This window comes from Cladophialophora carrionii, assembly GCF_000365165.1.
Source record: "Cladophialophora carrionii CBS 160.54 unplaced genomic scaffold supercont1.4, whole genome shotgun sequence".
Lineage (NCBI taxonomy): Eukaryota > Fungi > Ascomycota > Eurotiomycetes > Chaetothyriales > Herpotrichiellaceae > Cladophialophora > Cladophialophora carrionii.
This window is the reverse complement of record NW_008481829.1, coordinates 3,011,824-3,038,146: the sequence shown is the minus strand read 5'-3', so window position 1 is coordinate 3,038,146 and position 26,323 is coordinate 3,011,824. Positions and strand designations below refer to the sequence as shown.

At 54.3% G+C, this 26,323-nt stretch overlaps 13 protein-coding genes across 13 annotated transcripts; 6 read left to right on the top strand and 7 right to left on the bottom strand.

Moving 5' to 3' along the window:
• Nucleotides 1-519: 519 nt before the first annotated feature.
• Nucleotides 520-876, top strand: G647_05754 (uncharacterized protein; the record flags this gene model as incomplete). The annotated part of the gene is made up of 1 exon (XM_008730080.1): nt 520-876. The coding sequence occupies one exon, from the start codon at nt 520-522 to the stop codon at nt 874-876; it is 357 nt and encodes a 118-aa protein (XP_008728302.1).
• A 1,316-nt stretch (nt 877-2,192) lies between these two features.
• On the bottom strand, nt 2,193-2,950 carry G647_05753 (uncharacterized protein; the record flags this gene model as incomplete). The annotated part of the gene is made up of 3 exons (XM_008730079.1): nt 2,193-2,473; nt 2,683-2,866; nt 2,948-2,950. 3 exons carry the CDS (start codon nt 2,948-2,950, stop codon nt 2,193-2,195), a joined length of 468 nt encoding a protein of 155 aa, XP_008728301.1.
• Nucleotides 2,951-4,617: 1,667 nt separating this feature from the next.
• G647_05752 (uncharacterized protein) lies at nt 4,618-6,177 on the top strand (the record flags this gene model as incomplete). Its single annotated transcript, XM_008730078.1, has 1 exon — nt 4,618-6,177. One exon carries the CDS (start codon nt 4,618-4,620, stop codon nt 6,175-6,177), a length of 1,560 nt encoding a protein of 519 aa, XP_008728300.1.
• A 255-nt stretch (nt 6,178-6,432) lies between these two features.
• Nucleotides 6,433-7,575, bottom strand: G647_05751 (uncharacterized protein; the record flags this gene model as incomplete). The annotated part of the gene is made up of 1 exon (XM_008730077.1): nt 6,433-7,575. The coding sequence occupies one exon, from the start codon at nt 7,573-7,575 to the stop codon at nt 6,433-6,435; it is 1,143 nt and encodes a 380-aa protein (XP_008728299.1).
• A 1,682-nt stretch (nt 7,576-9,257) lies between these two features.
• G647_05750 (uncharacterized protein) lies at nt 9,258-9,869 on the bottom strand (the record flags this gene model as incomplete). Its single annotated transcript, XM_008730076.1, has 2 exons — nt 9,258-9,479; nt 9,531-9,869. The coding sequence occupies 2 exons, from the start codon at nt 9,867-9,869 to the stop codon at nt 9,258-9,260; spliced, it is 561 nt and encodes a 186-aa protein (XP_008728298.1).
• An 891-nt stretch (nt 9,870-10,760) lies between these two features.
• On the top strand, nt 10,761-12,080 carry G647_05749 (uncharacterized protein; the record flags this gene model as incomplete). The annotated part of the gene is made up of 2 exons (XM_008730075.1): nt 10,761-11,507; nt 11,565-12,080. 2 exons carry the CDS (start codon nt 10,761-10,763, stop codon nt 12,078-12,080), a joined length of 1,263 nt encoding a protein of 420 aa, XP_008728297.1.
• A 253-nt stretch (nt 12,081-12,333) lies between these two features.
• On the bottom strand, nt 12,334-12,652 carry G647_05748 (uncharacterized protein; the record flags this gene model as incomplete). Its single annotated transcript, XM_008730074.1, has 2 exons — nt 12,334-12,547; nt 12,600-12,652. 2 exons carry the CDS (start codon nt 12,650-12,652, stop codon nt 12,334-12,336), a joined length of 267 nt encoding a protein of 88 aa, XP_008728296.1.
• Nucleotides 12,653-14,078: 1,426 nt separating this feature from the next.
• G647_05747 (uncharacterized protein) lies at nt 14,079-14,478 on the top strand (the record flags this gene model as incomplete). The annotated part of the gene is made up of 2 exons (XM_008730073.1): nt 14,079-14,388; nt 14,447-14,478. 2 exons carry the CDS (start codon nt 14,079-14,081, stop codon nt 14,476-14,478), a joined length of 342 nt encoding a protein of 113 aa, XP_008728295.1.
• Nucleotides 14,479-15,687: 1,209 nt separating this feature from the next.
• Nucleotides 15,688-16,922, top strand: G647_05746 (uncharacterized protein; the record flags this gene model as incomplete). The annotated part of the gene is made up of 2 exons (XM_008730072.1): nt 15,688-16,843; nt 16,906-16,922. 2 exons carry the CDS (start codon nt 15,688-15,690, stop codon nt 16,920-16,922), a joined length of 1,173 nt encoding a protein of 390 aa, XP_008728294.1.
• A 1,205-nt stretch (nt 16,923-18,127) lies between these two features.
• Nucleotides 18,128-19,564, bottom strand: G647_05745 (rRNA 2'-O-methyltransferase fibrillarin; the record flags this gene model as incomplete). Its single annotated transcript, XM_008730071.1, has 4 exons — nt 18,128-18,186; nt 18,436-19,108; nt 19,234-19,382; nt 19,471-19,564. The coding sequence occupies 4 exons, from the start codon at nt 19,562-19,564 to the stop codon at nt 18,128-18,130; spliced, it is 975 nt and encodes a 324-aa protein (XP_008728293.1).
• A 572-nt stretch (nt 19,565-20,136) lies between these two features.
• Nucleotides 20,137-20,925, bottom strand: G647_05744 (uncharacterized protein; the record flags this gene model as incomplete). Its single annotated transcript, XM_008730070.1, has 1 exon — nt 20,137-20,925. One exon carries the CDS (start codon nt 20,923-20,925, stop codon nt 20,137-20,139), a length of 789 nt encoding a protein of 262 aa, XP_008728292.1.
• A 682-nt stretch (nt 20,926-21,607) lies between these two features.
• Nucleotides 21,608-23,309, bottom strand: G647_05743 (uncharacterized protein; the record flags this gene model as incomplete). Its single annotated transcript, XM_008730069.1, has 7 exons — nt 21,608-21,776; nt 21,831-21,919; nt 21,977-22,205; nt 22,257-22,851; nt 22,901-22,926; nt 22,973-23,040; nt 23,094-23,309. 7 exons carry the CDS (start codon nt 23,307-23,309, stop codon nt 21,608-21,610), a joined length of 1,392 nt encoding a protein of 463 aa, XP_008728291.1.
• A 1,096-nt stretch (nt 23,310-24,405) lies between these two features.
• G647_05742 (uncharacterized protein) lies at nt 24,406-24,807 on the top strand (the record flags this gene model as incomplete). The annotated part of the gene is made up of 1 exon (XM_008730068.1): nt 24,406-24,807. A coding segment is annotated over one exon (402 nt), but the record flags the coding sequence as incomplete, so codon positions are not given.
• Between the last annotated feature and the right edge of the window lie 1,516 nt (nt 24,808-26,323).

Below are 26,323 nucleotides of genomic sequence, written 5' to 3'. Positions count from 1 at the left end.
CTATACAGATGACAACGACAGCCTAGCGGAAATTGTTACGAAGATGCCGGGAACGCCATACATACCGTCGTCACTGAACAGGAACGGGCATGCTTGACTACAAACGTCGACGTGAAGCAGCGGTGCCAAGTGACCCAACCCTGACAGCACAGCACAGCACCGCACAGCACCGCACAGCACCGCACAGCACAGCACCGCACAGCACAGCACCGCACAGCACAGCACAGCACCATGTCAGCGACAAGCCAATTAAGTCCCTTCTCGTTTTCGAGTGTGACAATCGTGACTTGTGAATTGGGACCGGCAGCTCAGCGACAGTGACAGTAGTAGCGACAGTGACAGTAGTAGCGACAGTGGCGACCGCGATCATCGAATATTTAGATCTACTCCGCCCTGCCTCTTACCCTCCCGATCTCAATCTTGTTGTTGATACATCGGCAGATGAAGACCGTTCTACTTTCCAGGACTAACCCTTCCGCATACTACACGGCTCGAACACAATTCAAACCCATCTGAACAATGAACCCCTTCAAGAAACAAACAGCCGACACCTCAAGCATCACCTCCAGCCAAGACTACTCCATCGCCGAAGCAAAGGCCCAAACCCGCGAACCGACTGCCACCCCTGAACCGACTAAGGGCGGGCTCGAATTCTCCATCCCCGCCAGATCAGTGCTCCGGTCCCTCGACCAATGCTGCGACGTCATCACCATAGTCGCGCACAACCCGACCACCCGATTCATCGCCTTCCTCTTGGAGGGCTGGGATGGCCAAGATTTCCCCTGGTCCGCCTCAAAGTCTCACAAGGTGACCTTCTACCACGACATGGTGGCCGAAGGAGCGGGAGAAACGCAGAAGCAAATACTCTCCAGGTAAACCCTCACCACAGAGTGCTTCACCCTGGATTTAGGGCGCGCGGGCCTCATCGGCCGGATGAGGCAATGGTGGACTCTCTTCAAGGACTGGGAGATGAGAACGCAGCTGTGGAACGTCGCACCGGGCGAGACGCGCAAGATCTCCGTGACCAATACCTTGACTCGGTGGGCTGGGTTTTCGGAAAAGGAGAAGGGCCTGGTCAAGCTCTTCAAGCGGAAGACATATGCCGTGGAGTTGTACAAGGATTTCACGGCTGAACAGTGGCGAGATCCGGACTTTCGAAAATGGCTGAACCCGCGCTGGGAGTGTCCGCGAGATGGCCAGTGTGGGTGTTGTACAAACACGGGAGGCGTGTGTGATTAAGTGATGCAGCCGCGGAGGTGTCTTGATGTCCCAGCATCACAACATTGTGGTGTCACCTTTCTGCAGGGGGAAACGTACAGCGACGACTGAGGACAGCTATGGACGATGCAACGCTGCCTCTTAACACTCGCAAGGGTTTTCGACAGTCTTATGACATCTGACAGACGACGACATTAGTGACGAGATCTGCCGCGCATACTCAGGATGAGGATAGCGACCTGCTCTTGCTGGCCGCTGGCAATCTGGGAGAGCTTCCGCTGGGATGGCGTTGCACCACACATTGGAAGACCCAGCAATGCATACCCTGACGGAACTGAGCATGCTTTTGACAAACAGTCAAATCAGATCTTGGACGAGAGTGGGTTCCACTGGGGTTGGTGAGCTTGCCGTGAATCAGATACATCCTCCTCACGGCCTTTGAGCCTGACAGCGGCAGAGCGCAAACGGTACACCGAGTAGGCAACGGAGGTCATGGAAGTAATAATATCTGTTTCGACGTGCGTCGGCACTGGCCCCAATCGATGCTTTGGTCTGCTCCGCCTGGCTCCACGGCATATCGGCTACCCGTACCCCTATTCCCCTGCGTCTTCAGGTACAAGCCCACCCAACACTATGCCGTATGAACGCTCATGGTTCCCGGCTCATGGTTCGTTTGCATACTCGTCATCCAATCCCTGGACGTGCTCCGAAGTGTAGCTATTGATCTTGTCGTACGGTGGCTCGATCGTCCAGATGAGATCGAATCTGTGCCGAGAAGCAAATATGCATGCCATATCAGCCTTAAGCCTTGCCACGTAAGGCTGGGGGGTAACGCCGCGAAACGACGCCGGGCTTGCGTCGAAAGAAATTGCACGGAAAAAGCAACCGAACCCACCCATGCAAGAAAGTCCCCTCCCCAGAACATGGCCAAGACAGCACATAAGAGGAAAGGGCTGAACAGACAAAAATTCAACTCACCTCTTCCCTGGGTAGTCAGGGACCTTGTCCACGCCCAGCACGGCCGCGATCTTCTCCAGCGCGTCATGTTCCCAGCAGATCAGGACGTTTCCCTGGTGGTTGTCGCCGCCGTCGCCGCCGCCGCCGCCGTGGACCTTGCCCTTGATGTAATCGTGCACCGCGTCCTTGACCTTGTCGACGTGATCACGCTCGATGGTGAAGTTGAAGGGCACGCCGTACTGCTCGAGCGACTCGGCGAGCGGTTTGACAGTCAGGTAGGGGCGGTCTTGTTTGCCGTCTGCGCAGGGCAATACCATACGAGGCGTCAGAGTAGAACATTCAGGGCAGATCTGAAATCGATATGGGGTTCCACAGGGGCATGTGCATATTTCGACTACAGGAGATCAATCAATCAAGGAATAACTTTGGTAATGCATATCTGGACCACGGGAGGTCGATCGATCTAACATTGCCAATAGTGATATCCTGTTTTGCGAGGAAACTTACGCTTCTTCGGCTTCTGAGCGAGGATATACCCGATGTTGTAGGGGCTGTTGCGTCCAAAGACCTCGACCAGCGCCTGTGCGCGGTCGACACCCTGTTCTGAGAGACCGGGCCCGTCCTCGCCGTCGGGCTGCTTCGGTGGTTTCTCGCCATGGCGGATGAGGTACAAGGTGGGAGACTTGTCAGGCTATTGGGCGTTAGCAGGTGTGAGCGTCAAGCGAGCCAATGGCATTGCTAGGGAACCTCGCCGGGAGCAATACATACTCACCATATTGTCTGGATCGACGGTCAATGGTTTGGCAATAGCAGGTTAGTATCTTTGTGGCAGTATGGCACGCGACAGCCTTTTTATAGGCAATAATTTGTCGTCGTTGACCGCGGGTGAGTTATTCGTCTCTAGACCTGGTCAACATGGATCTCTGCGGGTGCCCCGCAGCTGTGGCTGCAGGTGATACGAGATGGGAGCGTAGGACAACGGTGTGCTGACGAGGTGCACCATTGCTGCTTGCGGAGGCTGGCATTTCAGCTGAGTGTGTGTGCGTGAGATACTCGTGTCACATGGAACGTGATTCGCGCTTGGTTTGCATGTTCGTCTCGTTTGTTCTCAACCCACCTCGAGTTTCAGCTCAGCCGGGCGTGTGAAGATGTTTCTGTAGACGTGCGGGCTGGGGAGCTGAGATATCACTTCCATCAGAAACGGTCACATGGCGATCGACCGTAGTTTTAATACTGTGCCGCTCTAAGTCTCGGCGGTATGAAAACGCGGCCATTCAGGAGATTTTGCAGCATGGGCGAGTCATGGCGTCAATGCTCGGGCACCTTCTTTTGGCGAGCCACTCCCAGTACTGTTGCTCCATCATTGTATACGAGGCATGGTTACAGACTCTCCTGTTGTGAAGTATCTCAGGAAGATTTGAACGGTGGGAATCGTGTTCCGCGTTGAAGTAATTGGCCGACGGTTCAGAGTCCCTCACGGTGTTGACTTCGAGCGGTGAGTCGTCGAATAGCCAGTGAAGAGCCTGATATCTAGTCGTTATGTTAGCGAGCAGGGCATCACCATTGCACGAGAAGAAATGCCCGGGAATCGAGGGTCGTCCATGTGTCTTTCTTCAGCCGTGGCTTTATCAAACGACTTAAAGGCAGACGAGATTGATGGTCGGACAATCAGGTTGTAGAGACGATCAAGGTTGTAACTTGCTTGACTGGTGAGCGTGTGCGAAACGAGTCTGTGTGCGCGCGCAGTTGGTATGTAATGAATGATCGCTGGGGTCTTGCGTGATAGAACGCAGTCAGTCCTCGAGTTGATTGATACAGCTCGCCCACTGACAAGCAACGACCCTCTCAACGACCTTCGTTGTAGCGCAGGAGGTAACCGTCGACACCGCCAAGCACAACCAAACGTCGGTGAATGACTCGAACAAACCACGCTGTGGCCCGGGGTGCGACCCTCGCGATTCAAGAGAAACCGATAGAGGACCAAGCTTTTCGGAGACGGAGCCAAGCACAATGCTTGAACGTCAAGCGGCCAGCCTGGAGTCCGGCTCCGTCACTTCGGCTCCAGCACCATGAACCACTGCCGGATGCAACGCTGATGATCCTCAGCGTGACGGTTGTCAGCTCCGTGGGATTCGCCCAGATACTGTGGGATATCCCTCCAATCGACGCCCTCGGCGCTATCTCTGCAGAATTTTCTTCGAACCCCGAACTGAAGCTGGTCTGGAAGTGATATGCAGGGCTTACGCTCCTCTAGGCAGGTCATCGCGGGCACACGACCTCTGAGATCACCCCGCTACGAGCCCGCATGTGGCAGGAATAAATACACTGCTGTACGCCGTGGCGCTGGCTTGGGTGTGGGCTCTGCGCGTCTCACGAGAAGCAGCAGTGGTTTTCGCCTGGGTCACCAACGTATCTGAGCCGTGCATAGAGACAACCTCGACGATGGCATCCAAGGCGTTCGACGACGAGAAGGGCGTCAACGTCCCCGCTAGCCCAGTCTTGGGATCCGACGAACCGCAACTCCAACTCTACAACAACACGATCATACGGCAGGACGATGGCATTCTTTCGCGACTCCGACGGCTCGAGGCGCGCCTGGACGAGAAACTCGGCGTGGAAAGCGAAGCCATCGACCGCAAGCGGGCCGAGGACAAGAAGCCCGTGCCGTGGCACGAACAGCTGACCATGGCGCTGCTGTGGGCGTCCGGCACGATGAACACGTCCTGCTTCGCGACCGGCTTCCTCGGCTGGGAATTCGGACTCTCGCTCAAGCAGAGCATCCCGATCTACATCCTCGCCAGCATCCTGGGCGGCGCCGTGACGGGCTACTGCGCGACGTTTGGCGCGGCGACGGGCCTCCGCCAGATCAGCGTGTCGCGGTACAGCTTCGGGTGGTGGCCCAACAAGCTCATCGCCGCGCTGAACACGGTGCAGCAGATCGGCTGGGCGGCCGTGTCGTGCATCACGGGCGGGCTGGCCCTCAACGCCGTGGCGGACGGCCACGTGTCGCTCGTGCTGGGGATTGTCATCTTGGCGATTGTGGCGCTGGCCATCTCCTTCGTCGGGCTGAACGCCATCCTCGTCTACGAGCGGTACGCGTGGTTCATCTTCTTCGTCATCTTCATGATCATCTTTGGCGAGACGGGCCGCCACGCCGACAACACGACGCCTTCGTCGCTGCACGGCGCCGACCTCTCCGGCACGGTGCTCTCGCTGGTCGCCATCGTCTACGGCTCCAGCGCGTCGTGGTGCACCATGGCGTCCGACTACTACGTGCACTACCCGGCGCACGTGTCGCGCGTCAAGGTCTTCCTCATGACCATGTTCGGCATCTCCATCCCCACGAGCATCGGCATGGTGGCCGGCGCGGTCGTCGCGTCCGCGCTCAACAACAAGCCCACGTGGGAGGACGCGTACGAGAACCGGGGGCTCGGCTTCCTCATCCAGACGATGCTGCATCCACGCGGGTTCGCGAAATTCCTGCTCTGCCTGCTCGTCCTGTCCGGCATCAACACCAACGTCATCTCCATCTACAGCGCGGCCATCAGTTGCCAGCAGTTCGCCCGCCCGTTCGCCCGCGTGCCCCGCTTCATCTGGACGTTCCTGTGCTTTGCCGCCATCCTGGGCATCGCCGTCGGGGGGCGCGAACAGCTCAACACCTATCTCGTCAATTTCCTGTCCCTGCTCGGCTACTGGTGCACGTCGTACTTTGTCATCCTCTTCTCCGAGCACGTCATCTTCCGGAAGCGCGATTTCGCAAACTACGACCTCGACGGCTGGAACGATCCGAGCAGGCTGCCTCTCGGCGTGGCTGCCGGCACGGCCTTTGCCCTGGGCATCGTCGCTTGGGTGATGGGCATGGTGGAGACGTGGTACACGGGCCCGCTGGGCAAGCTGATCGGCGCGTATGGAGGGGATGTGGCGAACGAATTCGCCTTTGTCGTCACAGCCGTGGTTTACACACCGGCGAGGTACCTCGAGTTGAAGTACTTCGGGCGGTGAGCAGTCGCCATTGAGGAAAGCAAGAAGATATACCTTACGGCGGAAGTACTGGGTGTACGAATCCACAGCTTGCTCCTTGGGAGGACGGAAAATATATATCTTCTACACGACCAGGCGTCCAGCGCTATTCCATTCCAGAACTCCGCCGAGGTTCCATTCCTATGTGATGCATACAATTACCAGTTGGCCGGTGAGCTAACTTCTCCAAGTTCGTGCGCCGGTAGATCCGGCTACAAAGTCTGTGCGCGGGCTTATTTAGGCAGGCCAAACACCGTAAGACCAGTGCTCGGCGTCTGAGATCAGTAGCTCAGCAAGACCAGGTCCAGCGGCCCAGTTCACGACTTTGGTGAAACCGACAGTGGACCAGTATGTGAAGGTGGTGTTCTTCGGAATGAAAGCGAGGTCGCCGAAAATCAGTTGTGCTGACTCGCCGTCAATCTCCAAATCCAACCGGCCTTCTGTCACCTGGAATGCTTGGTCCACGGCAAAGGTCACTTGCGACTGCTTGCAACCTGGCTTCATGGCAATTGTGGAGACGCTCAATTTGTTGTTCGTCTGATTCATGGACGCCAGCTGGGCAACAACTTGACCGCTTCTTCGATGCAGGTATTTGGGGCCGCGGTTGCTGGAGATGAAGTAAGCTTGGCGGGGGTCGTCTGGTAAAGATTGGTCGGCGACATGCCAGGTACTCAAGCCGTTGGGCGTGGTGCCATTCACCCAGTCCATATTGATGGTGTTGAACGGCTCAGGCACAATATTGTACTGTGGCATCAGCCCTAGAACCTTGGTGACGTTGAGCTGTGGAGAGCCTTCTGGGTTGAAGGGTGCATGCGAATCGTAGGAGTTCCCAGCCGCGGCGAAGAACTGATCGATGCCGCCAGGAGCCATACCGAGAGTAAGTTGGAAATCCAGGTCATTGGGTCGATAGGTATGGTTGTTACCAGGAGCAAGGAATACAAAGTCATTGGCACGCAGCTCTCGACCGGTGTCGGCATTGTGGAACACCTGCACGCTGCCCTTGAGGGTGTAGAATGCCTCGACTTCTTTGTGATGATGGATCAGGTTTAGGGGTGCCGGGCCTGAGTTGACCCCGACGAGTGAGAAGGCTCCGCCCGTCGTGGTGTTGGGGACAAGCGTGCGGATGATCAAGCCACCAAAGTCAATGGCTTGGCCTTGCAGATTCGGCAGAACATAGGGCTGAGCCGTCGTGGGGGCGGAAGTGACCACCAGACCATTTGACGATGCTGGAACGGCGGGCGCCGAAGACAAGGCAGCTGTAAGAGATGTCGCCAGATGGAGGCTGGAGCTTGCTCGCATGTTGCCGGGTTGTAGGTCACTGTCTGGTGTGGAGAAGAGCAACCCCTGGAACGCGGTCTGCAGGAAATTGGTGAGGTGCATGGTACTCGGGCAGGTCTGTTTGCTCAGGAGGTGCCGCTGGCTTGACCTGGAAGGCGGGCTCGGTGCACACGGCCACAGACACAAGTCAAGATATGATATACCACTGGACCTGGACGTGTCAGCAGCAGTTGATCCGTCAAGTGATACGTATTTGACCAGACGGTGAGCCATGACTCGTAAGCTGATGTGGGGACCGAAACCAAGCCTAGCACTCCGTAGGAGTCTGAACCATCCAGGATCAGGTTAGCCACCATCGGCGCTGGAGTCCCAGAGTCATGCACCTGACCGACGCAGCAAGTGACTGACTACTGTAGGAGCAGAATCGAAACGATCCGAGCCGGTGCTTCCATGCTTCCGCCACTGTCAACCACCGTACCTGGTTTGGCACATCCGCATTCCACGGTGGTCGACACTGCGACAGGCGCATATCGCAGCCTCAATGGTGTCGAGATGATACTACTGGCCTCACCTGCGAAGCATTGTACCCGGTAGACGAAGAATAAAATTACATGTTGAGTGTGCTGGATTGATCACGCCCTGAGTTTGAGCTTTGATGAGGGTCGGCCTGACGAGTAACCCGCAGGCAGCCGCTTGTCGGCATGGAACATCATCATTCCGGGACGATTCATCACACGCCACCCATGCCAACCAGGGAGTGCCAAGGGCTGGGAATCGGGACTAAAGTCATGTCGCCCTATCTTCACCATCGGCTCGTGCAGTTTCGCGGTGACCTCACCCTTGACTCACTCGCTGTTCCTTCCTGCCTGAGACCCATGACCTACCCTTCCTCTTCTAGGCGTTGAATATAGCAAAGAGAATCCATTCGGGCATTGCTGGGCCAAGTACTGTGTCAGGCGGACGTTTTCAATAGGCAAACATGGAACCCCAACTCAGGAGCGGATGGCATTGGTTTGATATTCTCATCGATGGAGGGGAAATCGCTATCGAACTGAAGTACAAGTGAAAGTATCTCACAGGCTACGATGGCACCTCGAACAGAGTGGTGCGTGTCCTGCGACGCCTGCCCGGCATGGGAGTGAAATGGATCATCCGTCTCCTGTTGAAAAATCTCGGTCCTGGACAGATAACCCCAGTGTTGGGCAGGAGCCGACTCTTCAGGCTTGGCTGCTACTTGTTCCTTATCGAGTAACACAGTATAGGTGTGTCGGTCTATAATTATTCCACGCGGGAGTAGTGCTTATAGTAGGGCTCTATACCAACTTAGAGTTAGCAACATAGAGTAGATATGTAGTACCAATCGGAAGCTGTTTTAGTGGAGCCAGGGCCGGAGCCGTGAGAGCGGGCTCTACGGCTGGATTCGAAGGATTGCGAGCTCGAGCTTCCTCCCTCCACTTCACCGACGGTTGGGTACTTGCCCTCAGAGGGAACGAACCGACGTTCCCAATCTCCGCATCTTTGACGCCCAGTGATAGAATTGTGTTGCTGAACCACGGTCAGATTCTGCTCAGCCATCAAAAGTTCGGCTGGCTCGGAGGACGTACAAGATAGGACTCCAATCCCGGACGTACTCAAGGCAGACTGCCAGTCGATCTTGACTTTCTTTGAACTTCGGATCACTCTTCGGGATGTTGAGGCCCCAGTAGATTGACGCTTCTTTTCCTCGAAGTTGAACAGTTTGTTGTTGACATCGTCACCGGCTCCCGCCTTCTGTGGCATATACACTAGAACCCGACGCAGTGAGTAACTCGTAATCGCCGAGAGAGGCAGCAGAATGGCATACAGGCATAGTAAAGGCTTGCGCCTCTGTCGAACACCATCAGAGGGTGGCTATGAAGCACCTCCGGCAGTTGCGTCAGCTTCTCGTGCGATAGAGTACCTCTTGCGACATAGGTGGCATGTGCGTCAATGGCCACCAGATTGTTCAGGCCTACTTGCTGGTTGATCTAGCTCACCGTCAGAGTAGGGGACGTCTGATGGGACCGGTTCCAACATACTCGGGAGCCACTCCCGTGGGCAGCAACGAGGATGTCACAGCGGTCCGAGGAGCCGTCTGTGAAATGCACCAGCACTTTCTCCCTGTCGGTGGCTTCGGTATAGATCTCATAATGTGAGAAGCTCCTCTCGAAGCGGACGCAATCGTGTGCCTTGATCGGATCCAGTAAGAAATTCCTCAGCACCACTCGGTTGATCGCACTCGACTCGGTATAGTTGGGCAATGTACCGAGATCCAAGAGCGGTTCGAACGAGGAGTTATGTATGTAAGGAGCAGTGAACGTCTTATTCCCCTTAGCAGCATCGTTTCTCTGTCCGAGCTTGGCCTTGATTTGAGCCATCAGTTCAGCGGAGAGGCAACTTCGGAAACCGATCAGACTTGGTTCTCCCAATCGGATCTAATAGCCTTCTTTTTCGGTGGTCGCTCGATCCCTCTCGTAGACGGTTGCATCGATCCCGTCTCGAATAAGGCCGTTCGCCAGGAGTGCCCCGGAGAGGCCGCCACCAATAATGATAACCCTAATGCCTGGCATGGTCGAATGCGCCTCAGAACTCAACTGGAAAAGTAATTAGCTGGGTCACAACGGGTGACGGTTATATCGCGATAGACCATGGTCATCCTGGGCTTTGGCTTTTCAAACCGCTAGCCGAAATAGAGGTACTTTCGCAACACATCCCGGCATCCCGAAGAAAAACAGGACTGATGTCGTCGGATCTGGCTCGTCAGCCTTTCCGAACATGCTCCATATCTGAACGCCCCAACGAACCTCTGATGGATGTGGAGAAGCGGAGCACTGGAAATCCCCTACTTCCTAGGGCGAGTGAACATCCGGAACGGTAACCAGGATCCCGATGCGCGCGAAAGACATGGTGCCTCGGGCTCGAGCAGTCGAATTGTGCGAGGGTTTCGGTCTGAGTAAGCTCGTGCTAGCAGGAAAACACAAGCGATCGAACAAATGCATCGCCAAGAAGCAAGATTGCAAGGGGTAACATGCGTTCCAATTTCAAATTCCGCATCACGGTGTCAGGTCTTTCAGGTCGTGCTTCTGGACACACGTCCACCGTGGGACTCTCTGCAAGACAGGCTTAACTGTGCTCCGGGACGTCGGCTGGATTCCAACCACCCGAGTTCCACAACCGACAGCGACTGAACCTCGGAGGGAGATTTCTCTTCTCGTCAACGATACTCAACCGGTGTCGTTTTCACGACTGGCGACGTAACAAGTACACTTATGGGTCCTTACAAAGCATTAGTGGCACGCGGTCCAGCCCGTGAAGGTCAATGGAGGCTCGAGTCGGTTACCGCCCGTGCGCTTCGAGAAGACGAACTCCTCATTCGCATAGTGGCCACGGGCATATGCCTCGCCGACCTTCATCTTGGTGATGTCGCGCAAGGAGCTGGTGGCCATCCCAGAATATACTACCCGAGAGTACTCGGTCACGAAGGTAAGAAGCACAACCCCAATCAAGCTACTCTTTGGCATCATGGTCATGCTAAGGCTCTATATCGCGACAATGGCAAGCTGATTTTGGCAATTCTCCTCCCAGGGTCTGGCTATGTGGATGAGATTGGCAGTGCCGTGAAAGGGTTCCAAGTGGGAGATGCAGTTCTCCTGTCCTTCAATTCATGCGGCCAATGTTATAGCTGTCAGGAGGACAAGCCTGCACTTTGCATCCACAGTGACAAGTTGAACTTCGGTGGAGATGAAGGGGTCTATGCCACTGAAGGTAGTACCGATTTCAAGATTGGAGGCTCTTTCTTCGGCCAGTCGAGTTTTGCTAGTCACGCCGTGGTCAAAGAGAGGTCCGTCGTGAACCTGCAGGGTCTGATCGACAGTGACGAAGACTTGAAAATGCTTGCGCCGCTTGGGTGTGGCGTACAAACGGGAACCGGCGCGATCATCAACACGGCCAACGTGCAAGCAGGTCAAGACGTGGCCGTTCTCGGTGTTGGTGGCGTGGGTCAGAGTGCAATCATGGTGAGGCTCCTCCTGTCGAGAATATCAACGACCACGATGTGCTCACCCAGCCTCTAGGCCGCGAGAATACGCGGATGCCAACGAATCATCGCTATTGATCGCGTGCCAGCTCGCCTGCGACTGGCCCAATCTCTGGGCGCGACCCATGTGATTGATAGTTCCAAGGAAGATGATCTGGTGGCCGCAGTGCTAGGTATAACAAAGGGTGCAGGCGTGCATGTGTCTTTGGATACCACAGGGGTGTCTGCATTGGCGAGAGAGTCGTATCGATGCGTACGCCGTGGTGGCAAAATCTTACAAGTCGGCCTTGCAAAGCAAGAAGACAAATGGGACATATCCATGCCAGTCCACATGAATTCAGGCAAACAAATTATCGGCTGTGTTCAGGGCGACGCAGTCCCACAAGAGTACATCGCGAAGATGATAGCATGGTTCAAGGCTGGCGAACTGCCCCTTCAGCATTTGGTCACCTTCTACGAAGTCTCGAATTTCCAGCAAGCTATCGAGGATATGCGAAATGGAAGGACGACGAAGCCTGTCCTGGTTTGGCCAGAGGTAGTGGGTAGAGATTAGCAATGCCACGCGTATGTAGCAGAAAGTATAAGCTCAATATTTTGTTTTGGTGACCGAGATCCTGTGTGCATGCTGTATCACTAGAAATAGCACATATCCCAAACACAATTTGGCTTGGTCTTCCAGGTATAAATGTTGACCACACCGTCTCTGACACTCTGGAAGTGATTGATATATCCTTCGACTCCGTCCCTGTCGTTTGCTCCGAGCCGAACGACCAGCGTGGAGCACGTATCAGTAGCCTCGCACATGCCTATCTTCGCAGCGCAGCCATGGGAGAGCTTACCTTGCCTGCATCTGGCGTGATCCGGTCGAAGAACTTCTTCGGCGACAGTACCGTCGGCAACGTGCGGCAGTTAGCACAAGTTCTCGGCCCGTGATAGAAACAGACCATCGAGGCATCCTTGCCCTTCAGTATCCGGTAGGCGTTCAACGCGTCGTCAAGACCATATTTCTCATCGCATCCGCTGGTGCCAGCAGTTATGTTCACATGATCCTCTAGCCCACAGCACAACGTACCAGGTGTACATCGGGCAGGTGTTGAATGGCTTGGACCGCTCGATGAGATCCATGTTGGCCTATTTTCCATTCTGATGGAACAGCTTGTTTATGGAGCCGAAGTTCTGTATCAGGAAACCCCTGCCGTACGCTAGGTGGCCGACCAGCCATGGCACTTTCTTAGCAAACCCGGCAAGGTCTTGTAGTCGTCGAAGTCTGTGAGCTGTACTGTAGCGCCAACAATTTGATCGGTTTGCTCATTGACAATGTTGACGAAGTGACTGCTCTTTCCCGACCCCAGTCGTGCTCCAGGCCAAGGCAGTCTCTTTGGCCAACGATTCGAACGGCGCCTGTCTGACGTCTTTATCCTCGTGGAAAACATCGTAATACAAAGCTCTCGTTTTTGACTCTTCTGTTGTTGCAGACTTCAATCTTGTCGTGAAAAACGTAGGTGAGGTTGTTCACGGGATATACCCATAGGCTGTCGCGGCTGTTCCGGAGGATTATGTCGCCAGTGCTACTGTACTTGGTTGCACCAGTCAGTGTGAACCACGGTCTGATCAAAGCCACTGTGATCCCCGGCCCGATTGAGATGCTTTCGACCCCGCGACCTTGGTGGAGCGGAACAATGTCTTGCGTGGTAGCACGCGTGCATCAGAACGCAAGGGAACCAAGATCTCCACCCTTATAGACATTGCGAGTTGCTACTTCTATGCCAGACATGGGCACAGCAAATGGCATTGTAAACGTTCTCTGCAACCTCCAAACTACTCAGCCAGCTCCTCCTGCTGCATACAGAACGAGACGAGATTGTAAGGGTTCTATATGAAAATATGGTAGGGTCATGGAAAGAATATCGGGAGCGTCGGATACTCCTATCGACAGTAACACATGCCAAGCTGCCAAGGCGCTAAAAGGTCTCTCACTAGTGACCCCCGGAACTAGTACTCCGTGGAAGGAGAGGCAGTGAAATCAGTCACGTGACTAGATTGTCTCGGTATGCTCAGTGTGCCTTGAGCCGGGAGGCGTGTGTAAAAGCGGCGGCACCAGCGCGTGCTGGGTGAGTCTCACGTGAGCTACGAGCGGTTCTTCTCGCGCTGCTTTTGCTTCTCAGCGCCAGGGATGAAGCTGCACGACTGGCGTTACGCTTTCCGCTTGTGCTTGTCGAATTTCCCCAGAAAGTTGCATTGCATTTCGCAAAAGTGTCCACAACCAACACCGGCATTCATTCTCGATTCACGCAACCACGACCTCTACATTTGCATGCTGTTTCTCTCTGCAAGCTCTGTCTGACCGTTGACTCTCTTTCCACAACTTCATCCCCTGGTGCCTCGTCTACCTCAATATCCACACCGACTCCCTAATTTCTCTACCTGTCCTCCTCACCATGGTACGAACTTGTCCTTGTTAAACTGGACCTACCGTCAATGACTGCGCAATTCCGTAGCGAAGCTGTATACGCTGACAACCCCTTAGGCATCTGCGAGACCGTCCTCCCCCATGACTTCAGGCCCTGAGTCCGGCCCGGACTCAACGCCATCGACACAAAAGGCCAGCGGGTCCTCCTCGATCGCACGCGCCGGTTCTCCTCCCGGAGGCCCCCGATCTGCCATCCGTCGACGCGCGGCCGCCGATCACAAGGAGTCCGTCAAGAATGCTCGACCGACCTCAACGCGTGCGGCGGGAGCGGGCGGTTCTTCAGGGACGATGCTGAGACTATATACCGACGAGAGCCCCGGGTTGAAGGTCGATCCAATGGTCATTATGTTCTTGAGTTTGGGGTTCATCTTCAGCGTCGTGGCGTTGCATTGTAAGTGGGCTATATCTGCAGCGCTGGCAAGGAAGACACCGGCTAACTTTGTCGATAGTGATTGCGAAGCTCACGAAGCGGTTCTCATAGAGAGTACGGCGTTGGGATGGGTAGGATGGCTTCTACGGCGAGAAGAGAAAAGCATGGGTTTTGATACAGCTTCTTTGTACAATACCACTTCTACCATCCAGCATGCATTTTTCAGACGAAATGTGGCGGGCCTCCAATTGTGGTTCGGCTTTCCAGATTCCTTTGTCCGCGACCTCAATTTCTACCAGGTGAACGCACTACGTGGCCCAGGGGCTGTGATCCATCTTCTTGCGAGTCTCGTTCGCGGTGGATCTTCACGTGCCTTCCTACCCTCCATTCAACGGAGAGACAATAACTCCAGGTCAGGGCGTGGTGAGGACAGAGTTACCGTATGATTTTCGGCCTTCACAAACAAGTCATCATGGCAGAAGCGTGGAACTTGTGGTTATTGTATTGATTTCATGAGGGTCTCCCGGCCTGGGCCAGCTGTAATCTTTGATTTCTGGTGAGGATCTGGTCGCCATCCATCCCGCAACCTGTAGGAGCCGTCATACGGTCCGGCCGCAAGTGTTGTGCATTTGTTCGACCGAGTCCTGGAGATGCTCATGCATTCAGCCTGGTCAAATCCGTGCTCTAGGGCGGCTCACGCCCTTTACCTTGGAGGCTAGAGGTTCTCCAACGACTCGGCGCAACCCTTTTTGCAATCTTGGGACATACGTGTGCCTGAGAAGAATTCCCACGCCCTGAATTGGGTTGCTTCATGGGTAAATAGTGGCACGGCTCCAGGCCATCTTTCAGCCAACTCGGCCGCTGCTCACTGATCATACTCCCGGCTATTAAATCAGAGTCACTCAGGAGCTTAGCAGAAACCACCAAACCGGTTGTCAACAAAGCTCCCCGTTTGGCATATCCGCCTGGGAACTGACCAGCTGTCTTTCTGGCCGCGGTACAATGGCGAGGAGTGTCAATGTGAATAGAGGGTGGGGAGAATATGAGGCATGAATGAGGAACCGGTCAAGCGGCGGAGACACGGGACGCGGGCAATCGCGGCACAAGGCTGAGCGTCATGTCTGTGTGACGCAGTTTCTGTCAAGCGAGTCGAGACCCATGAATGACCTGCTGAGTGTCCGCCATGGCATGACCATTATCCTCTGCGCCGCTTGACCCTTGCGACGTATGTTTGCGTTGTATTATGCATGTTCGGTCGTCAGCATTGTATCTCCATTCAGTTCTAGTACACTCGAGCCAAAAAACGGTTTCTGCTTCGCCATGACAGACGGAGGCCAGGACCAAACTTCTGCCCCTCCATCCCAGGTCAACGGGGACGATGAGGACAAGCACGCCCAAATTGAGCTTCCACCGGCAGATGCAACGAAGCAAAACTCGTCTACGGCTGCTCCTCTGACCAACAGCAGTGGCTGGGATGGCAAACTACGCATGCCTCCTCGCAACGCGGTCCTGACCAATCCTGAGATCTTGTCCGACCCTGAATACTCTGATCCTGACGCCCCTCCCGTCGACGAGATTGAAGCCGACGAAGACCTCTTGGACGACTACCCTGTCGACACCGAGGACATTGACCTCGTCCACTGCCGCATTTCCTCCCTTCCCGCCCTCAGACTCGATCGCTTCACGAACGTTCAGAGATTATGTCTACGTCAAAATGCCATCTCGTCCATCGACCTCCCCACCAACGTACGGGCGACCCTGCAAGAGCTGGACTTCTACGACAATCTAATATCCCATATCAAGGGTCTTGAAGACATGCCGGCTTTGAAGAGTCTAGATCTCTCTTTCAACAAGATCAAGCACATCAAGAATGTCAATCACCTGACCACCCTCACTGAACTATACTTTGTGCAAAATCGCATCTCTAAAATCGAGAACCTCGAGGGCCTGTCAAACCTAACCATGATTGAACTCGCCGCGAACCGCATCCGCGAGATCGAGAACCTTGACACGTTGAAAGGATTGCGAGAGCTCTGGCTAGGCAAGAACAAAATCACGGGAATTAAGAACCTCTCACCTCTGACGAATCTACGACTACTGGATTTAAAGTCCAATCGCCTGACTACTCTGTCCGGGCTGTCCGACCTCACAAATCTCGAAGAGCTCTACGTGTCGCACAATGCCATCCCTGCCATCCCCACCGATGCCCTCATTCACAACAACAAGCTGCGCGTCCTCGATATTTCCAACAACCAAATCTCGCACTTGGAAAACATCTCCCATCTGACAGAGCTGGAAGAACTCTGGGCGAGTTCCAACAAACTGAGCGATTTCCGTGAGGTTGAACGGGAATTAGGAGACAAAGAGAACCTGGAAACCGTCTACTTTGAGATGAACCCCTTGCAGTTTCAAGGCCCGGCTGTGTACAGGAATAAAGTACGGCTGGCGCTCCCGCAGGTCAAACAGATCGATGCTAGTAAGTTCGCACGGGTGAATGTGAGAGGAAACACTGGACGTTGGCTAACTTTCGTGCTCCAGCATACGTCAAAGTCTAGGGCCCGAGGCCGCCGGCCGCCAAAGCTAGAAACGAAAAAGAGGATGCCAGCATGTGTCCGCCCAGCAGCCCTTATCATGTTTGCCGATTCAAGAAGTTCCAATGAGTGATGATCGGTCAACGAATCCCTTATGTACCATACGACACGAATCATTCACTCAGGCTTGCTGACCCCCCTCGGGACTGGCATGACTTGTTCTTGTGCCAGCCCGACCCTGTTGTCCCCTTCCACGGAATGGCGATCGAGTTGCAGAGGTCTGCACGCGTCATCTTGCTACAGTCCCCATGAGGCCCGGATTGTGGAATGGTCACTGGGCTCATACCGAATGGATTGTGCGACGCGATACGCATAACTGAGGCAATCCTGGAAAATGTGTGCATTACATATCGATACACGTTAGAGTGTTCAAAGCTAAAGCATGTCCTCGCTACAGCCGGACCAGGAGTCGGGAGATTATATCCAGCGTAGGACTGCCAACATGCATGGGGTTGTGATGTCCAGACCAGTGTGGCTGCAAAGTCAGTCACAGTAGACGCAGGAATGAATGCATGAGGCAAAAGGGCAGGATCTGACGTGCCAGCTTGGAGTTGAGGACGACGCAGACAAGAGCCTTTCCGCATAGAACCACAACCATCTCAATCATCCATTCTCCCACCGTTTGAATGTTCGGTCAATTTGTCGATTGTTTTTTTTCTTTTCATTCCAGCCAGCGCGGGCATGGAGTCTGCCAACCTGGTCATGTACATTTTGAGCAAAGCAAAGAGCAATCACTTCCTGTCCCCAATACGGGCCCGACGTCCGCACACATGGACTGCCTGCTTGTTTCGTGCCGAATTTAACGCCCCCCCCAAACGCCTTGTTCCGTGCTCGTTACAGAAAGGGTCGATGCGAGCGACTTTTGCACGTGGCCACTACCGCCGTCGAATAGGATAGAGAGACAGTTCTGTCATCTTGATCTGAGCTCCCCCGAGCGGCATTTCTCTTTTTAGTCCTCTCAGGCGCGCAGAGAGCTCGGCGATTGCACGTAATGAATGGGACGTCCGCGATCCTGAACTCAGCCCGAGGGTCCGATGCATAAGGGCCGGACACCCGTACGTGACCTTCGTAGTAGAAAGAGAAAGAGTCCATATCCTAGAAAGCATCTTCATGTCGTGATGGCGGGTGGTAAGGTGATTCAAGTCGTTCCACGCTCAACAGGAGGGCAGTCACTGAGCGACGTGCTGATAGATACCCGCGACGATGCAGTGGTCTCGCTCGAAAGGCTCTGCGGAAGGGAGAAACAATCAGTACGTGCTACAGACCTTGTCGAAAAAAAGAACGAAACAGAGAGGGAGGAGTGGGCTTTGAGGGCCTAAAGATGATCGCAAACATGGATTTCTTTCTTGACAAACGGCCGATGCATGAACACCTGGGTGCATGTAACATATAACATGCAATAAGAGAGGTGCAGGCGGCATAGAACATGCAGGACCCAAGAATAGGAAAATGAGGAGGCAGGGGGGTTGCAACTCACCGAGCGTCAACTGCTCCTTGGGCTTGATTCTCTCTTCACGCATCTTCTTGACCTCGTTCGCGAACACCACCTCGGGCTTGGCTGTTGAGTCGATACAGTTCGCCTTGATACTGACGACGATCCCACCTCCGACTTTCAGGAAGAGATGGGCATTCAGGCCGACGATGCGCGCCTGGTCCGGCTGTGCCACGTCCGCGAAGATGACGTCCACCATGCCGACGAGCATGCGGTATCGGAGGGGGTGTCGCGCGTCCTCGATGATGGGGATCACGTTCGTGCGATGTGTGGCCATAGTAATCAGGTCTCTTCCGCTGCGGTGAGAAAATTCCACGGCGTAGACTCGTCCCGTGGGTCCCACAATGTCAGCAACATGCGAGACGGACGTCCCTGACGCGGCGCCCAAGTACAGCACGCTCGCGCCGGGTCGGATGTAGATGTCGTCGAGACCTCCGAGGATGCCGGCCGCGAGCTTCGATCGGAACGGATTCCACACTCTGTATTCGGTCTTTGTGCCCGCGGGGTTGACTTCGCCGTCGGTGCCCGGGTTGGTGGGGGAGTCGACGCTGATGCGCTTCTCGCCGTACACGGATTCGCCGGGCGTGAGGTTCTTCGTGACTAGTAGATCTTCTTTGCCGCCGCGGGCGACGAAGACGCCAGGGTGACGGTGGGGTTCCTGTCGAGGAAAAGAAAAACAGATAGGTTAGTCCATCGTCTGACGTTTGTCTGTGCGACCGTGGCCGCTGTGCCTGCTCGATCGGCCGAGCAAGGGCAATGGTGGGGGATCTGGCAAAAACATACGATGATGACCTTTGCGCCGCCTTTGATGCCGGGCTTCCCGCCTCCCCTGCCACCACCCCCTCGTCCTCCGCGTCCAGCTCCTCGGGGTGCACCTCGACCGCCTCCTCTACCGCCGCCACGACCACCTCCTCGTCCGAAGTCACCACCGCCTGAGAAGTAGAGGCAGACACGTCAGTCTTTCAATTCGCGTACTCGTGCTTGCCGTAATTTCGGCAAATGGTAACAGAGATTCCTCACCTCTTCCTCCACCACGGCCGCCTCTTGCTCCTCCTCTGGGTGGACCGCCTCGTCCGCCACCTCGCCCGCCGCGCGGCGCACCGCCAAAGGCCATCTCGGGATGTGTGTCTTTAGAAGGCCGATCGCTCCAGGTGTTTTACGGTGGGTAGCGAAAGTCGGTAGCTCGGTCTCAGAGACTCAATAGGACGTATGCGCACACAGCAAATTGGACAGTTGCAGAAGCTAGAGGAAAGAAGTCTCTGAGATAGTCGCAGTCTGCAGTTTTTGGAGACCGGTATGCAGACTGCTTTTTTCTCGAAATTTTGGAGCAGTTTGGCCATAAGCGGTTAGCCCGGAAGCTCAATGCCAAGAGCTGATATCATTGGTGGATTCACTGGCTGGAGCCACTGGAGCGCGACTGGAAACAAGCGACACTGACTTGACTTGATCTCACGTTATGCGCTGCTTTGTCGATTTTATTCTTGTCTGTCCATGGGGCTCACTCCTCGTGTTCAGTTTGTTGCTTTGCCCAGAGTCTCTCCATATCGAAGTGACCATAGGTGCATGTAACATCGTCGCTCTCTGGTGAGACCATTCTACATGCGTGCAAATTGGCGGCAGACCATCCTGAGATCCATCCGCTCCTGCTGTACGGAAGGCAATGTTCCTCTGGAATCGATATGTCCATCATACGAAAATGGGAATCTCCGGCATCTCCTTCCAAATCTCCCCTTGCATCTTCAACTCTACCCAAAATGTCGGATCGTAGACCTCAGTCCTGCCGTTCCACTCCCAGCCTCCAGCGCGATCCGGTTGTAAATGCTCAAGCGGTATGATATCTTCCGGGTAGATGATTTGTTGACCACTCGTTGGAGGCAGACCCCCTCGGTGTATAATTGCTTGTACCAACACGGCAGCCGAGTCGAGGGAATATGCGTCGGACCCTTCTCCCTCGACATTCTGCATCCACGCAGTCCACTCTTCCCAAGCTCTCTGGACGCCAAGGTTCGTGGTGACGAACTGTGGCGGCAGACGATCGACGAGCGTGTCGGTTTCCGGAGGCATGCCCAGCGAGTAGAGCGCACTGCGGCGAATGACTCTATATGGCATCTGGTCGAAGACAAGGCGATAGTCGCAGTCAATGTTGTCGTTCCCGGCTACGCTTGGGTCATCCGCTATCTTGTCCTGCGGCGAGACGGCGCCCGACATGTACACTGGCTCGCCTTCGATGTGGGACACTATACAGACGGTCGGGCCGTTCTCGTCAAGGTCGAGGTCGAGCTCTTTGCCCAGTGGCGCGGTTGGTGATGCTGCCACAGTCTCGGCGTCGAATATCTGATCGTCAGTGCCGTCTTCCTTTCTCTCACCCTTGGAGCTGTATAGGACAGTTTCTGGCGAGGATTGCGAAGGAGATGATGGTGGCGAAGTAAGCCGAACATTGTTGTCAGTAGTGTTATGTTCCACGTTGGGAGGCATGTTCCGTCTTTCTGGCGCCCAGCACGTGGCACAACCGCCGTCGTGGATCTGTGGAGCTTGAAAAAGGTTCAGAGACAAAGGAGAAGCTAAGAAACAGTCAAAAGCATTTGACTTTGAGATAGCGCGGTGTGCAAGATGGAATATTGACGGCATGGCGGCTGACTTTTCATTATTTCCTTTGGGAGAGTGGTGAGTGACAAAAATGGTCGACGCCCTGTCACCCGTGACAGTAGTAGGGTCGACGTTGAGAACAATTGGGGACAAACAGGTATCTTGGATGTTGAACTGGGAGCTGGCTGGCGCTCTTTGTTGCCTGTTTGACGCGGCATGGCTCCTTTGTCACAGTATGGCTGACCGCCTTGAACCGACAATGGATATGGTGCACGTCAGCATGGTACTATGTCGATAGTGGGCATCGTGTGCGATAGCCGTCCATCAGCTGAACATGATATAGCAGATTGCAGCATATGCGAACAAAAGAACTGTTTTACCGATGGCGTGCCTCGTGTCTATGAAAGTACAAAGAGTCCAACTCTTCTATGTCTCAGATAGTGTCGAAATAGATTTTCAGGAAGGTTCATCGTAAACCACGGGAGGGCACTCCTACCAGCGAGAAGCATCAGGGCTGCAGGCTCTTCAGGATTGAACAACAGGTACGGTGCCTGTGGTGTGCTTCCCTGGATCATAGCTTTGATGCATTGATGGGCCGTCTCTCCTTCGGATACCACCAGCCCACAAACCGTTCCAGTTCGCGATCGGTTACTCCGGAGTTGGGGTCATACGGCTCATGCGTGTTCAGATAACTCTGGATAGCGAGCTCTGCGTCTGCTTCTGCATCGTAGTTGTACACCCTGAAAGTGGGTCAGTATATTGCGCGGGTATGTCGTCGACCAACAGACACTTACTCCAACGTGGTTACCGGGTCTCCGTAGAGGTTGGGTGAGCGGACATATTGTTCCTGCTTCAGTTCCATTGCCATTGCTTTGTCTCGTGCCTGGAGCTGATTAGCACCAGGTATCAATTTAAGTCCCAGATCGGAGGAAGTCCATACCTCCTGAACCGGCCCATCGGCGACCTGCCAGATGGCTCCGTTGAGGAAAGATACCTGCTGCTTGTAGTATGCCTTGGGCATCCGGGACTTCTCATATATCTCAATTGCCTGCGCGATGTTGATCCTACCCTCGACTACCTTTGCCAGGGTCCGGGCAAGAAACGCGCCATCTTCCATTGATGTTGCTGCACCTTGAGCCATGTGATTTGTCATCGAATGAGCAGCGTCCCTGTGGCGTGTCAGTGGCGGATGCCCAGTATCAGGTTGAAAGGAACAATACCCCATCAACACGACGTTCTTCTCCTTGGTCGACCACGTCTCCAAAGGCCCGGTGACTAACAGCGGCCATCTTCTTGCCGACGTTACCATATCCACAATACGCTTGATACGCGGGTCATAGTCCTTGTAAGTCTGTCGAAAGTCCTTTTCCATATCGATGTCCTGCACGTCGTCAACGAGGTGGTCCACGTGATGGCTAAGTACCATGTTGAATAGCTTTCCGCCTGAGATGGGATACGAGATGATGTATGACTTGTCGGCCATCCAAACCTCCATGGTCAGCTTTTCAGTGAGTTCTTTGGCGACGGGGTCCTTCCGAATCTGATCGTAAGGGACGAGTGCTCGGTACGCACAATTTCCGGTTGGAGGTCTCGGCTTCACATGAGGCATGATTGCTTTTCGGATGGAGGAGCGGACTCCATCGGCACCGACTAGGAGATCGAATGTCCAGGTTTTGCCTTTCTCGGTTGTGACGGAGACTTGATTCGATGGACTTGAGGTCCAGTCGACCTTTACCACCCGAGCATCAATGACCAGGTCTGCACCTTCTCGCCGAGCCACCTCGACCAAACCTGAGTGGAGATGCATCCGGTGTACTAAACATAGGTAAGTGAAAGAGATGCTATACCGGGTTGGTTCGCTCACCCAACCACCAGGGCACGCCCAAGTTGCTGCTGCATGTCAGTCCTCACTCGGCTCCGAGTCCAGCGTACGTACTTGCGAACGTTGGGTATGGTCTTGGTATAGCCAATCTTCGTCCCATCCTTTCGTCTCATGTTCAATTCCTGTCGCATATTGATCAGCCCGGTCTCTTACGTGGCGACGTAACAGGATTTACCTCAAACTCGACCAGGTTGTCACCAATGACCTTGTCCACTCCCCACTTCATCAAGAGTCTGGCTACATTGGGGGTCATCTGGATGCCAGCACCAATTTCGCCCAGTTCAAGTGCGGCTTCCAAGACGGTCACTTTCACGCCCGCCTTTCTCATGGCGATTGCTGCTGCTAGGCCACCAATGCCGGCGCCGCATATCCCCACGTTGAGATCTGGCATCTTCTGGGCGGTAAAAATAGGGAAATCTAGCAACAATTGATCTTCCACCTCCTTTATACTGTTGGTAGCTGGCGTCAACACCAGACGTCAACGGTTATGCTCTGAGTCCCACCAGCACACGGCGACGACCAAGCAGATATCCCCCGACTCTGATGCGGAAGCCTACGTGCGTAAACTTGTGCGGGCATCAACTCGGTGAACAGTGTGCAACAATATGGAGGAAAACGAATGACAGAAGAGCTTTGCATTGCACAAGTGTCATACAGACGGACCAGAACCGCTTCCATATCCGCGACATGGGACTTGCGTCTCCGCATCAGCTGGAGAACTCTCGGAGAAGATGGAAAACCGGGGTAGTCAAGCAATGAGTAGGGGCGATCATCCTGCATAGGACCAATAATATGCTTTTGACGTGCATTTGAAACGAGAGGATAGCGTAAGGAGTCGTGTTCATCCTGGGGAATCACCAGATCCAGAGTGGTGGCCGGTCAAGTTCCGAGATTCGTATTCTCGGGGTTGACGTACCCTCGTACGAGTAATCCGGACAGAAAGTGCTTCAATTGTACAGGATAGAGCCTCGGCAATCACCTCGGTCGCGGCGCGCGAACTCTGTGAAGTGAAAGAAAGCAGAGTTTCCAGTGAGTCTTCCCGGAGTCCCTCCAGGTTTCCTCCAATGTGGCTCTCGAAATTGACAAAAAACATCTCCGAGACGCAGTTTTGTGGGTGCTTGGCAACACTTATTCTGAGTGACGTCACCACTTCCGACTCCGAAGCGCAGTTCAATTGCTCCTCAGGCACGATTCAACCACAAACAGGTGCACACAGCATTCAATCTAGGCAATACCAGGTATCGAATGTTGTTTATACGACAGTTCCAGCCGTTGTTGCGCCCTGTACGCTATTTCAGTATCTGGCAAAGCCTTCGAGCTCGAGTGCTGGGAATCCCAGTGGTCGGGTTGGGAAAGCCGCAGCCACCTCGTGAGGTATCTCAGGAAGGCAGGATGGCTGCCCATCTGAATGGTGAGCTCGCCCTGTTGTGCTAGGAACACCTCCAAAACCCCTGTAATCTGTACAAAACGGCGCACTGACATACGCAGTCTTCAGACAACCCCTCCAATTTTTCTCCAACCGTCCTGTGACAGGCTTCTATCGAGACGGGTACTGCAGGACAGGAGCTGCCGACTTTGGCAATCACGCAGTAGCTGGAGTTGTTTCAGAAGAGTTCTTGGATTTCAGTGCTTCACAAGGGAATGACCTTCGGGTCGCAGGTCTGAGAGGTGGCTGCAAGTGGTGTTTGTGTACATCACGCTGGCTAGAGGCATTCCAGGCATTCCAGGATGGCAGGATCAACAGGAGCGCGGTGCCCAGGGTGGTACTTGAAGCGACCGAAGATAGCGCTTTGAGGCAGGTCGACCTGGACACGTTCAAGCAGTTCGAAGCCAGGCCGGAGACGAATGGTGTCAATGGTGTGAATGGTGTGAATGGCGTAAACGGAGTCAATGGCCATTGATTCCTATGTCGCGCAGAGAAAGCAACACACAGTGCCGAAATCCGTTAGCAGCATCCCAAACTTTTCGAGAAAATCAGGCGCAACACTTACATGAAAAGGAAAAATGGTGGCGCCGCTCCCCAGAGTAATCGGAATCGAATTGAAACCAAGCCATCTCAGATACTGAAATGGTAGATTTCCGCTGCGATTGCACTAAAGTGAGGTACGCTTTCACGCCCAAACAATCTTCGCGACGGCTCTTCCATAGGGAATCCCCCAAGACACGGACACTACGAGAGTGCTTGTCTTGAGGCCCTGTAAGTTTCTGATGCCAGTCGCGAGCACGGAATCGTGCCGGGCCCTCGCGGGCAGTACCTTGTGCCTCGGATCGTAAATGATCTGAGGCAGAGGTGGAAGTTTGAAGATTACTCCGAATTTCTCATCTGCAAGAGAAGAACGAACGCTCGACTGTAATGACAACAGGAGCATCTCGTTGTTTGTAGCAGAGAACGCAGCGGATGGGGAGCGGCGCGTAGGGAGGAGAAAGAAAGGAAAGCTTCGTGTCGCTTTTCTGTGTTTGATATTTTGCCTTGGGACGCAGGAGTCACAATTATCTGCCGGTGTTCTGCCGAAGCTGTGCGTTCTCCTCACAATACTTGACCGTAGGCGCTATTGTCTCCCATAACTGGAAAGCAACAATATCCCCTTGATCTGCTGCACGCGGTTGAATCTTGCGATCGCCCGGTTGGTGGGCAGAGAGTCCCCGGACTCTCTGCAATTGAGAAGGTCGCCTGGCAGAGGGAGGTCTGTCCGTTCGGGAACTGGGCCTTCTGGCGGGAGACCGTCACGATAATGTGGGGAATGGGAGAAGAATGGCAAAACTGTCGAGAGTAAATCCGGATGAAGCTTGTTGGGAGCAAGCGAACATGATTGAATACGGCTATGTGATCAGCTCGATGTTTCATCGCCCCAACTGAGCAGCCACGTAAGCTAGCATCTTCAGTACAGACGCCTCCATTCTCTTCTCCTCAGCACCTGCTGCACTTCTCCACGAGAGCTCGGCTTAGCCGCGTGTCCATGTATACGGGCTGTTAGTGGTGATGGGATTGCTGAAAGCGCACGGATCCTTCCAGCATGTATTACAGTGAGACAAAACAAGGAGAAAATGGGGCAGGCAGGCCAAGAAAATTCCGGGTGGTGCTCTAACATGGGATGAACTTCATCCCTTAGCGCACTTTTGCAGAATCGAGGCCGTGGAACGTTGTCTTCCCAGCGCGAGTTGAGGCTTGGCCGTGTTGCAGTAAGTGAAAAGTTTCCATAAGTCGAACGCGGCTCTTCGGTAACCAAACGTTCGCCTCTTGTTCTCGAGAAGTCTAGCACTCAGTCAAGGACATCCCTTCTTGGGGTTTCCCCTGTAGCTGCGCCAGCGACAACCTAGTACTTGCTAGCAGGCGGCAGCTTATGGCGCTGTGGCAGGTTCATTCGGGAAGCTAGGTAATATTTGGGCTGGGACACTTGAGTAGGA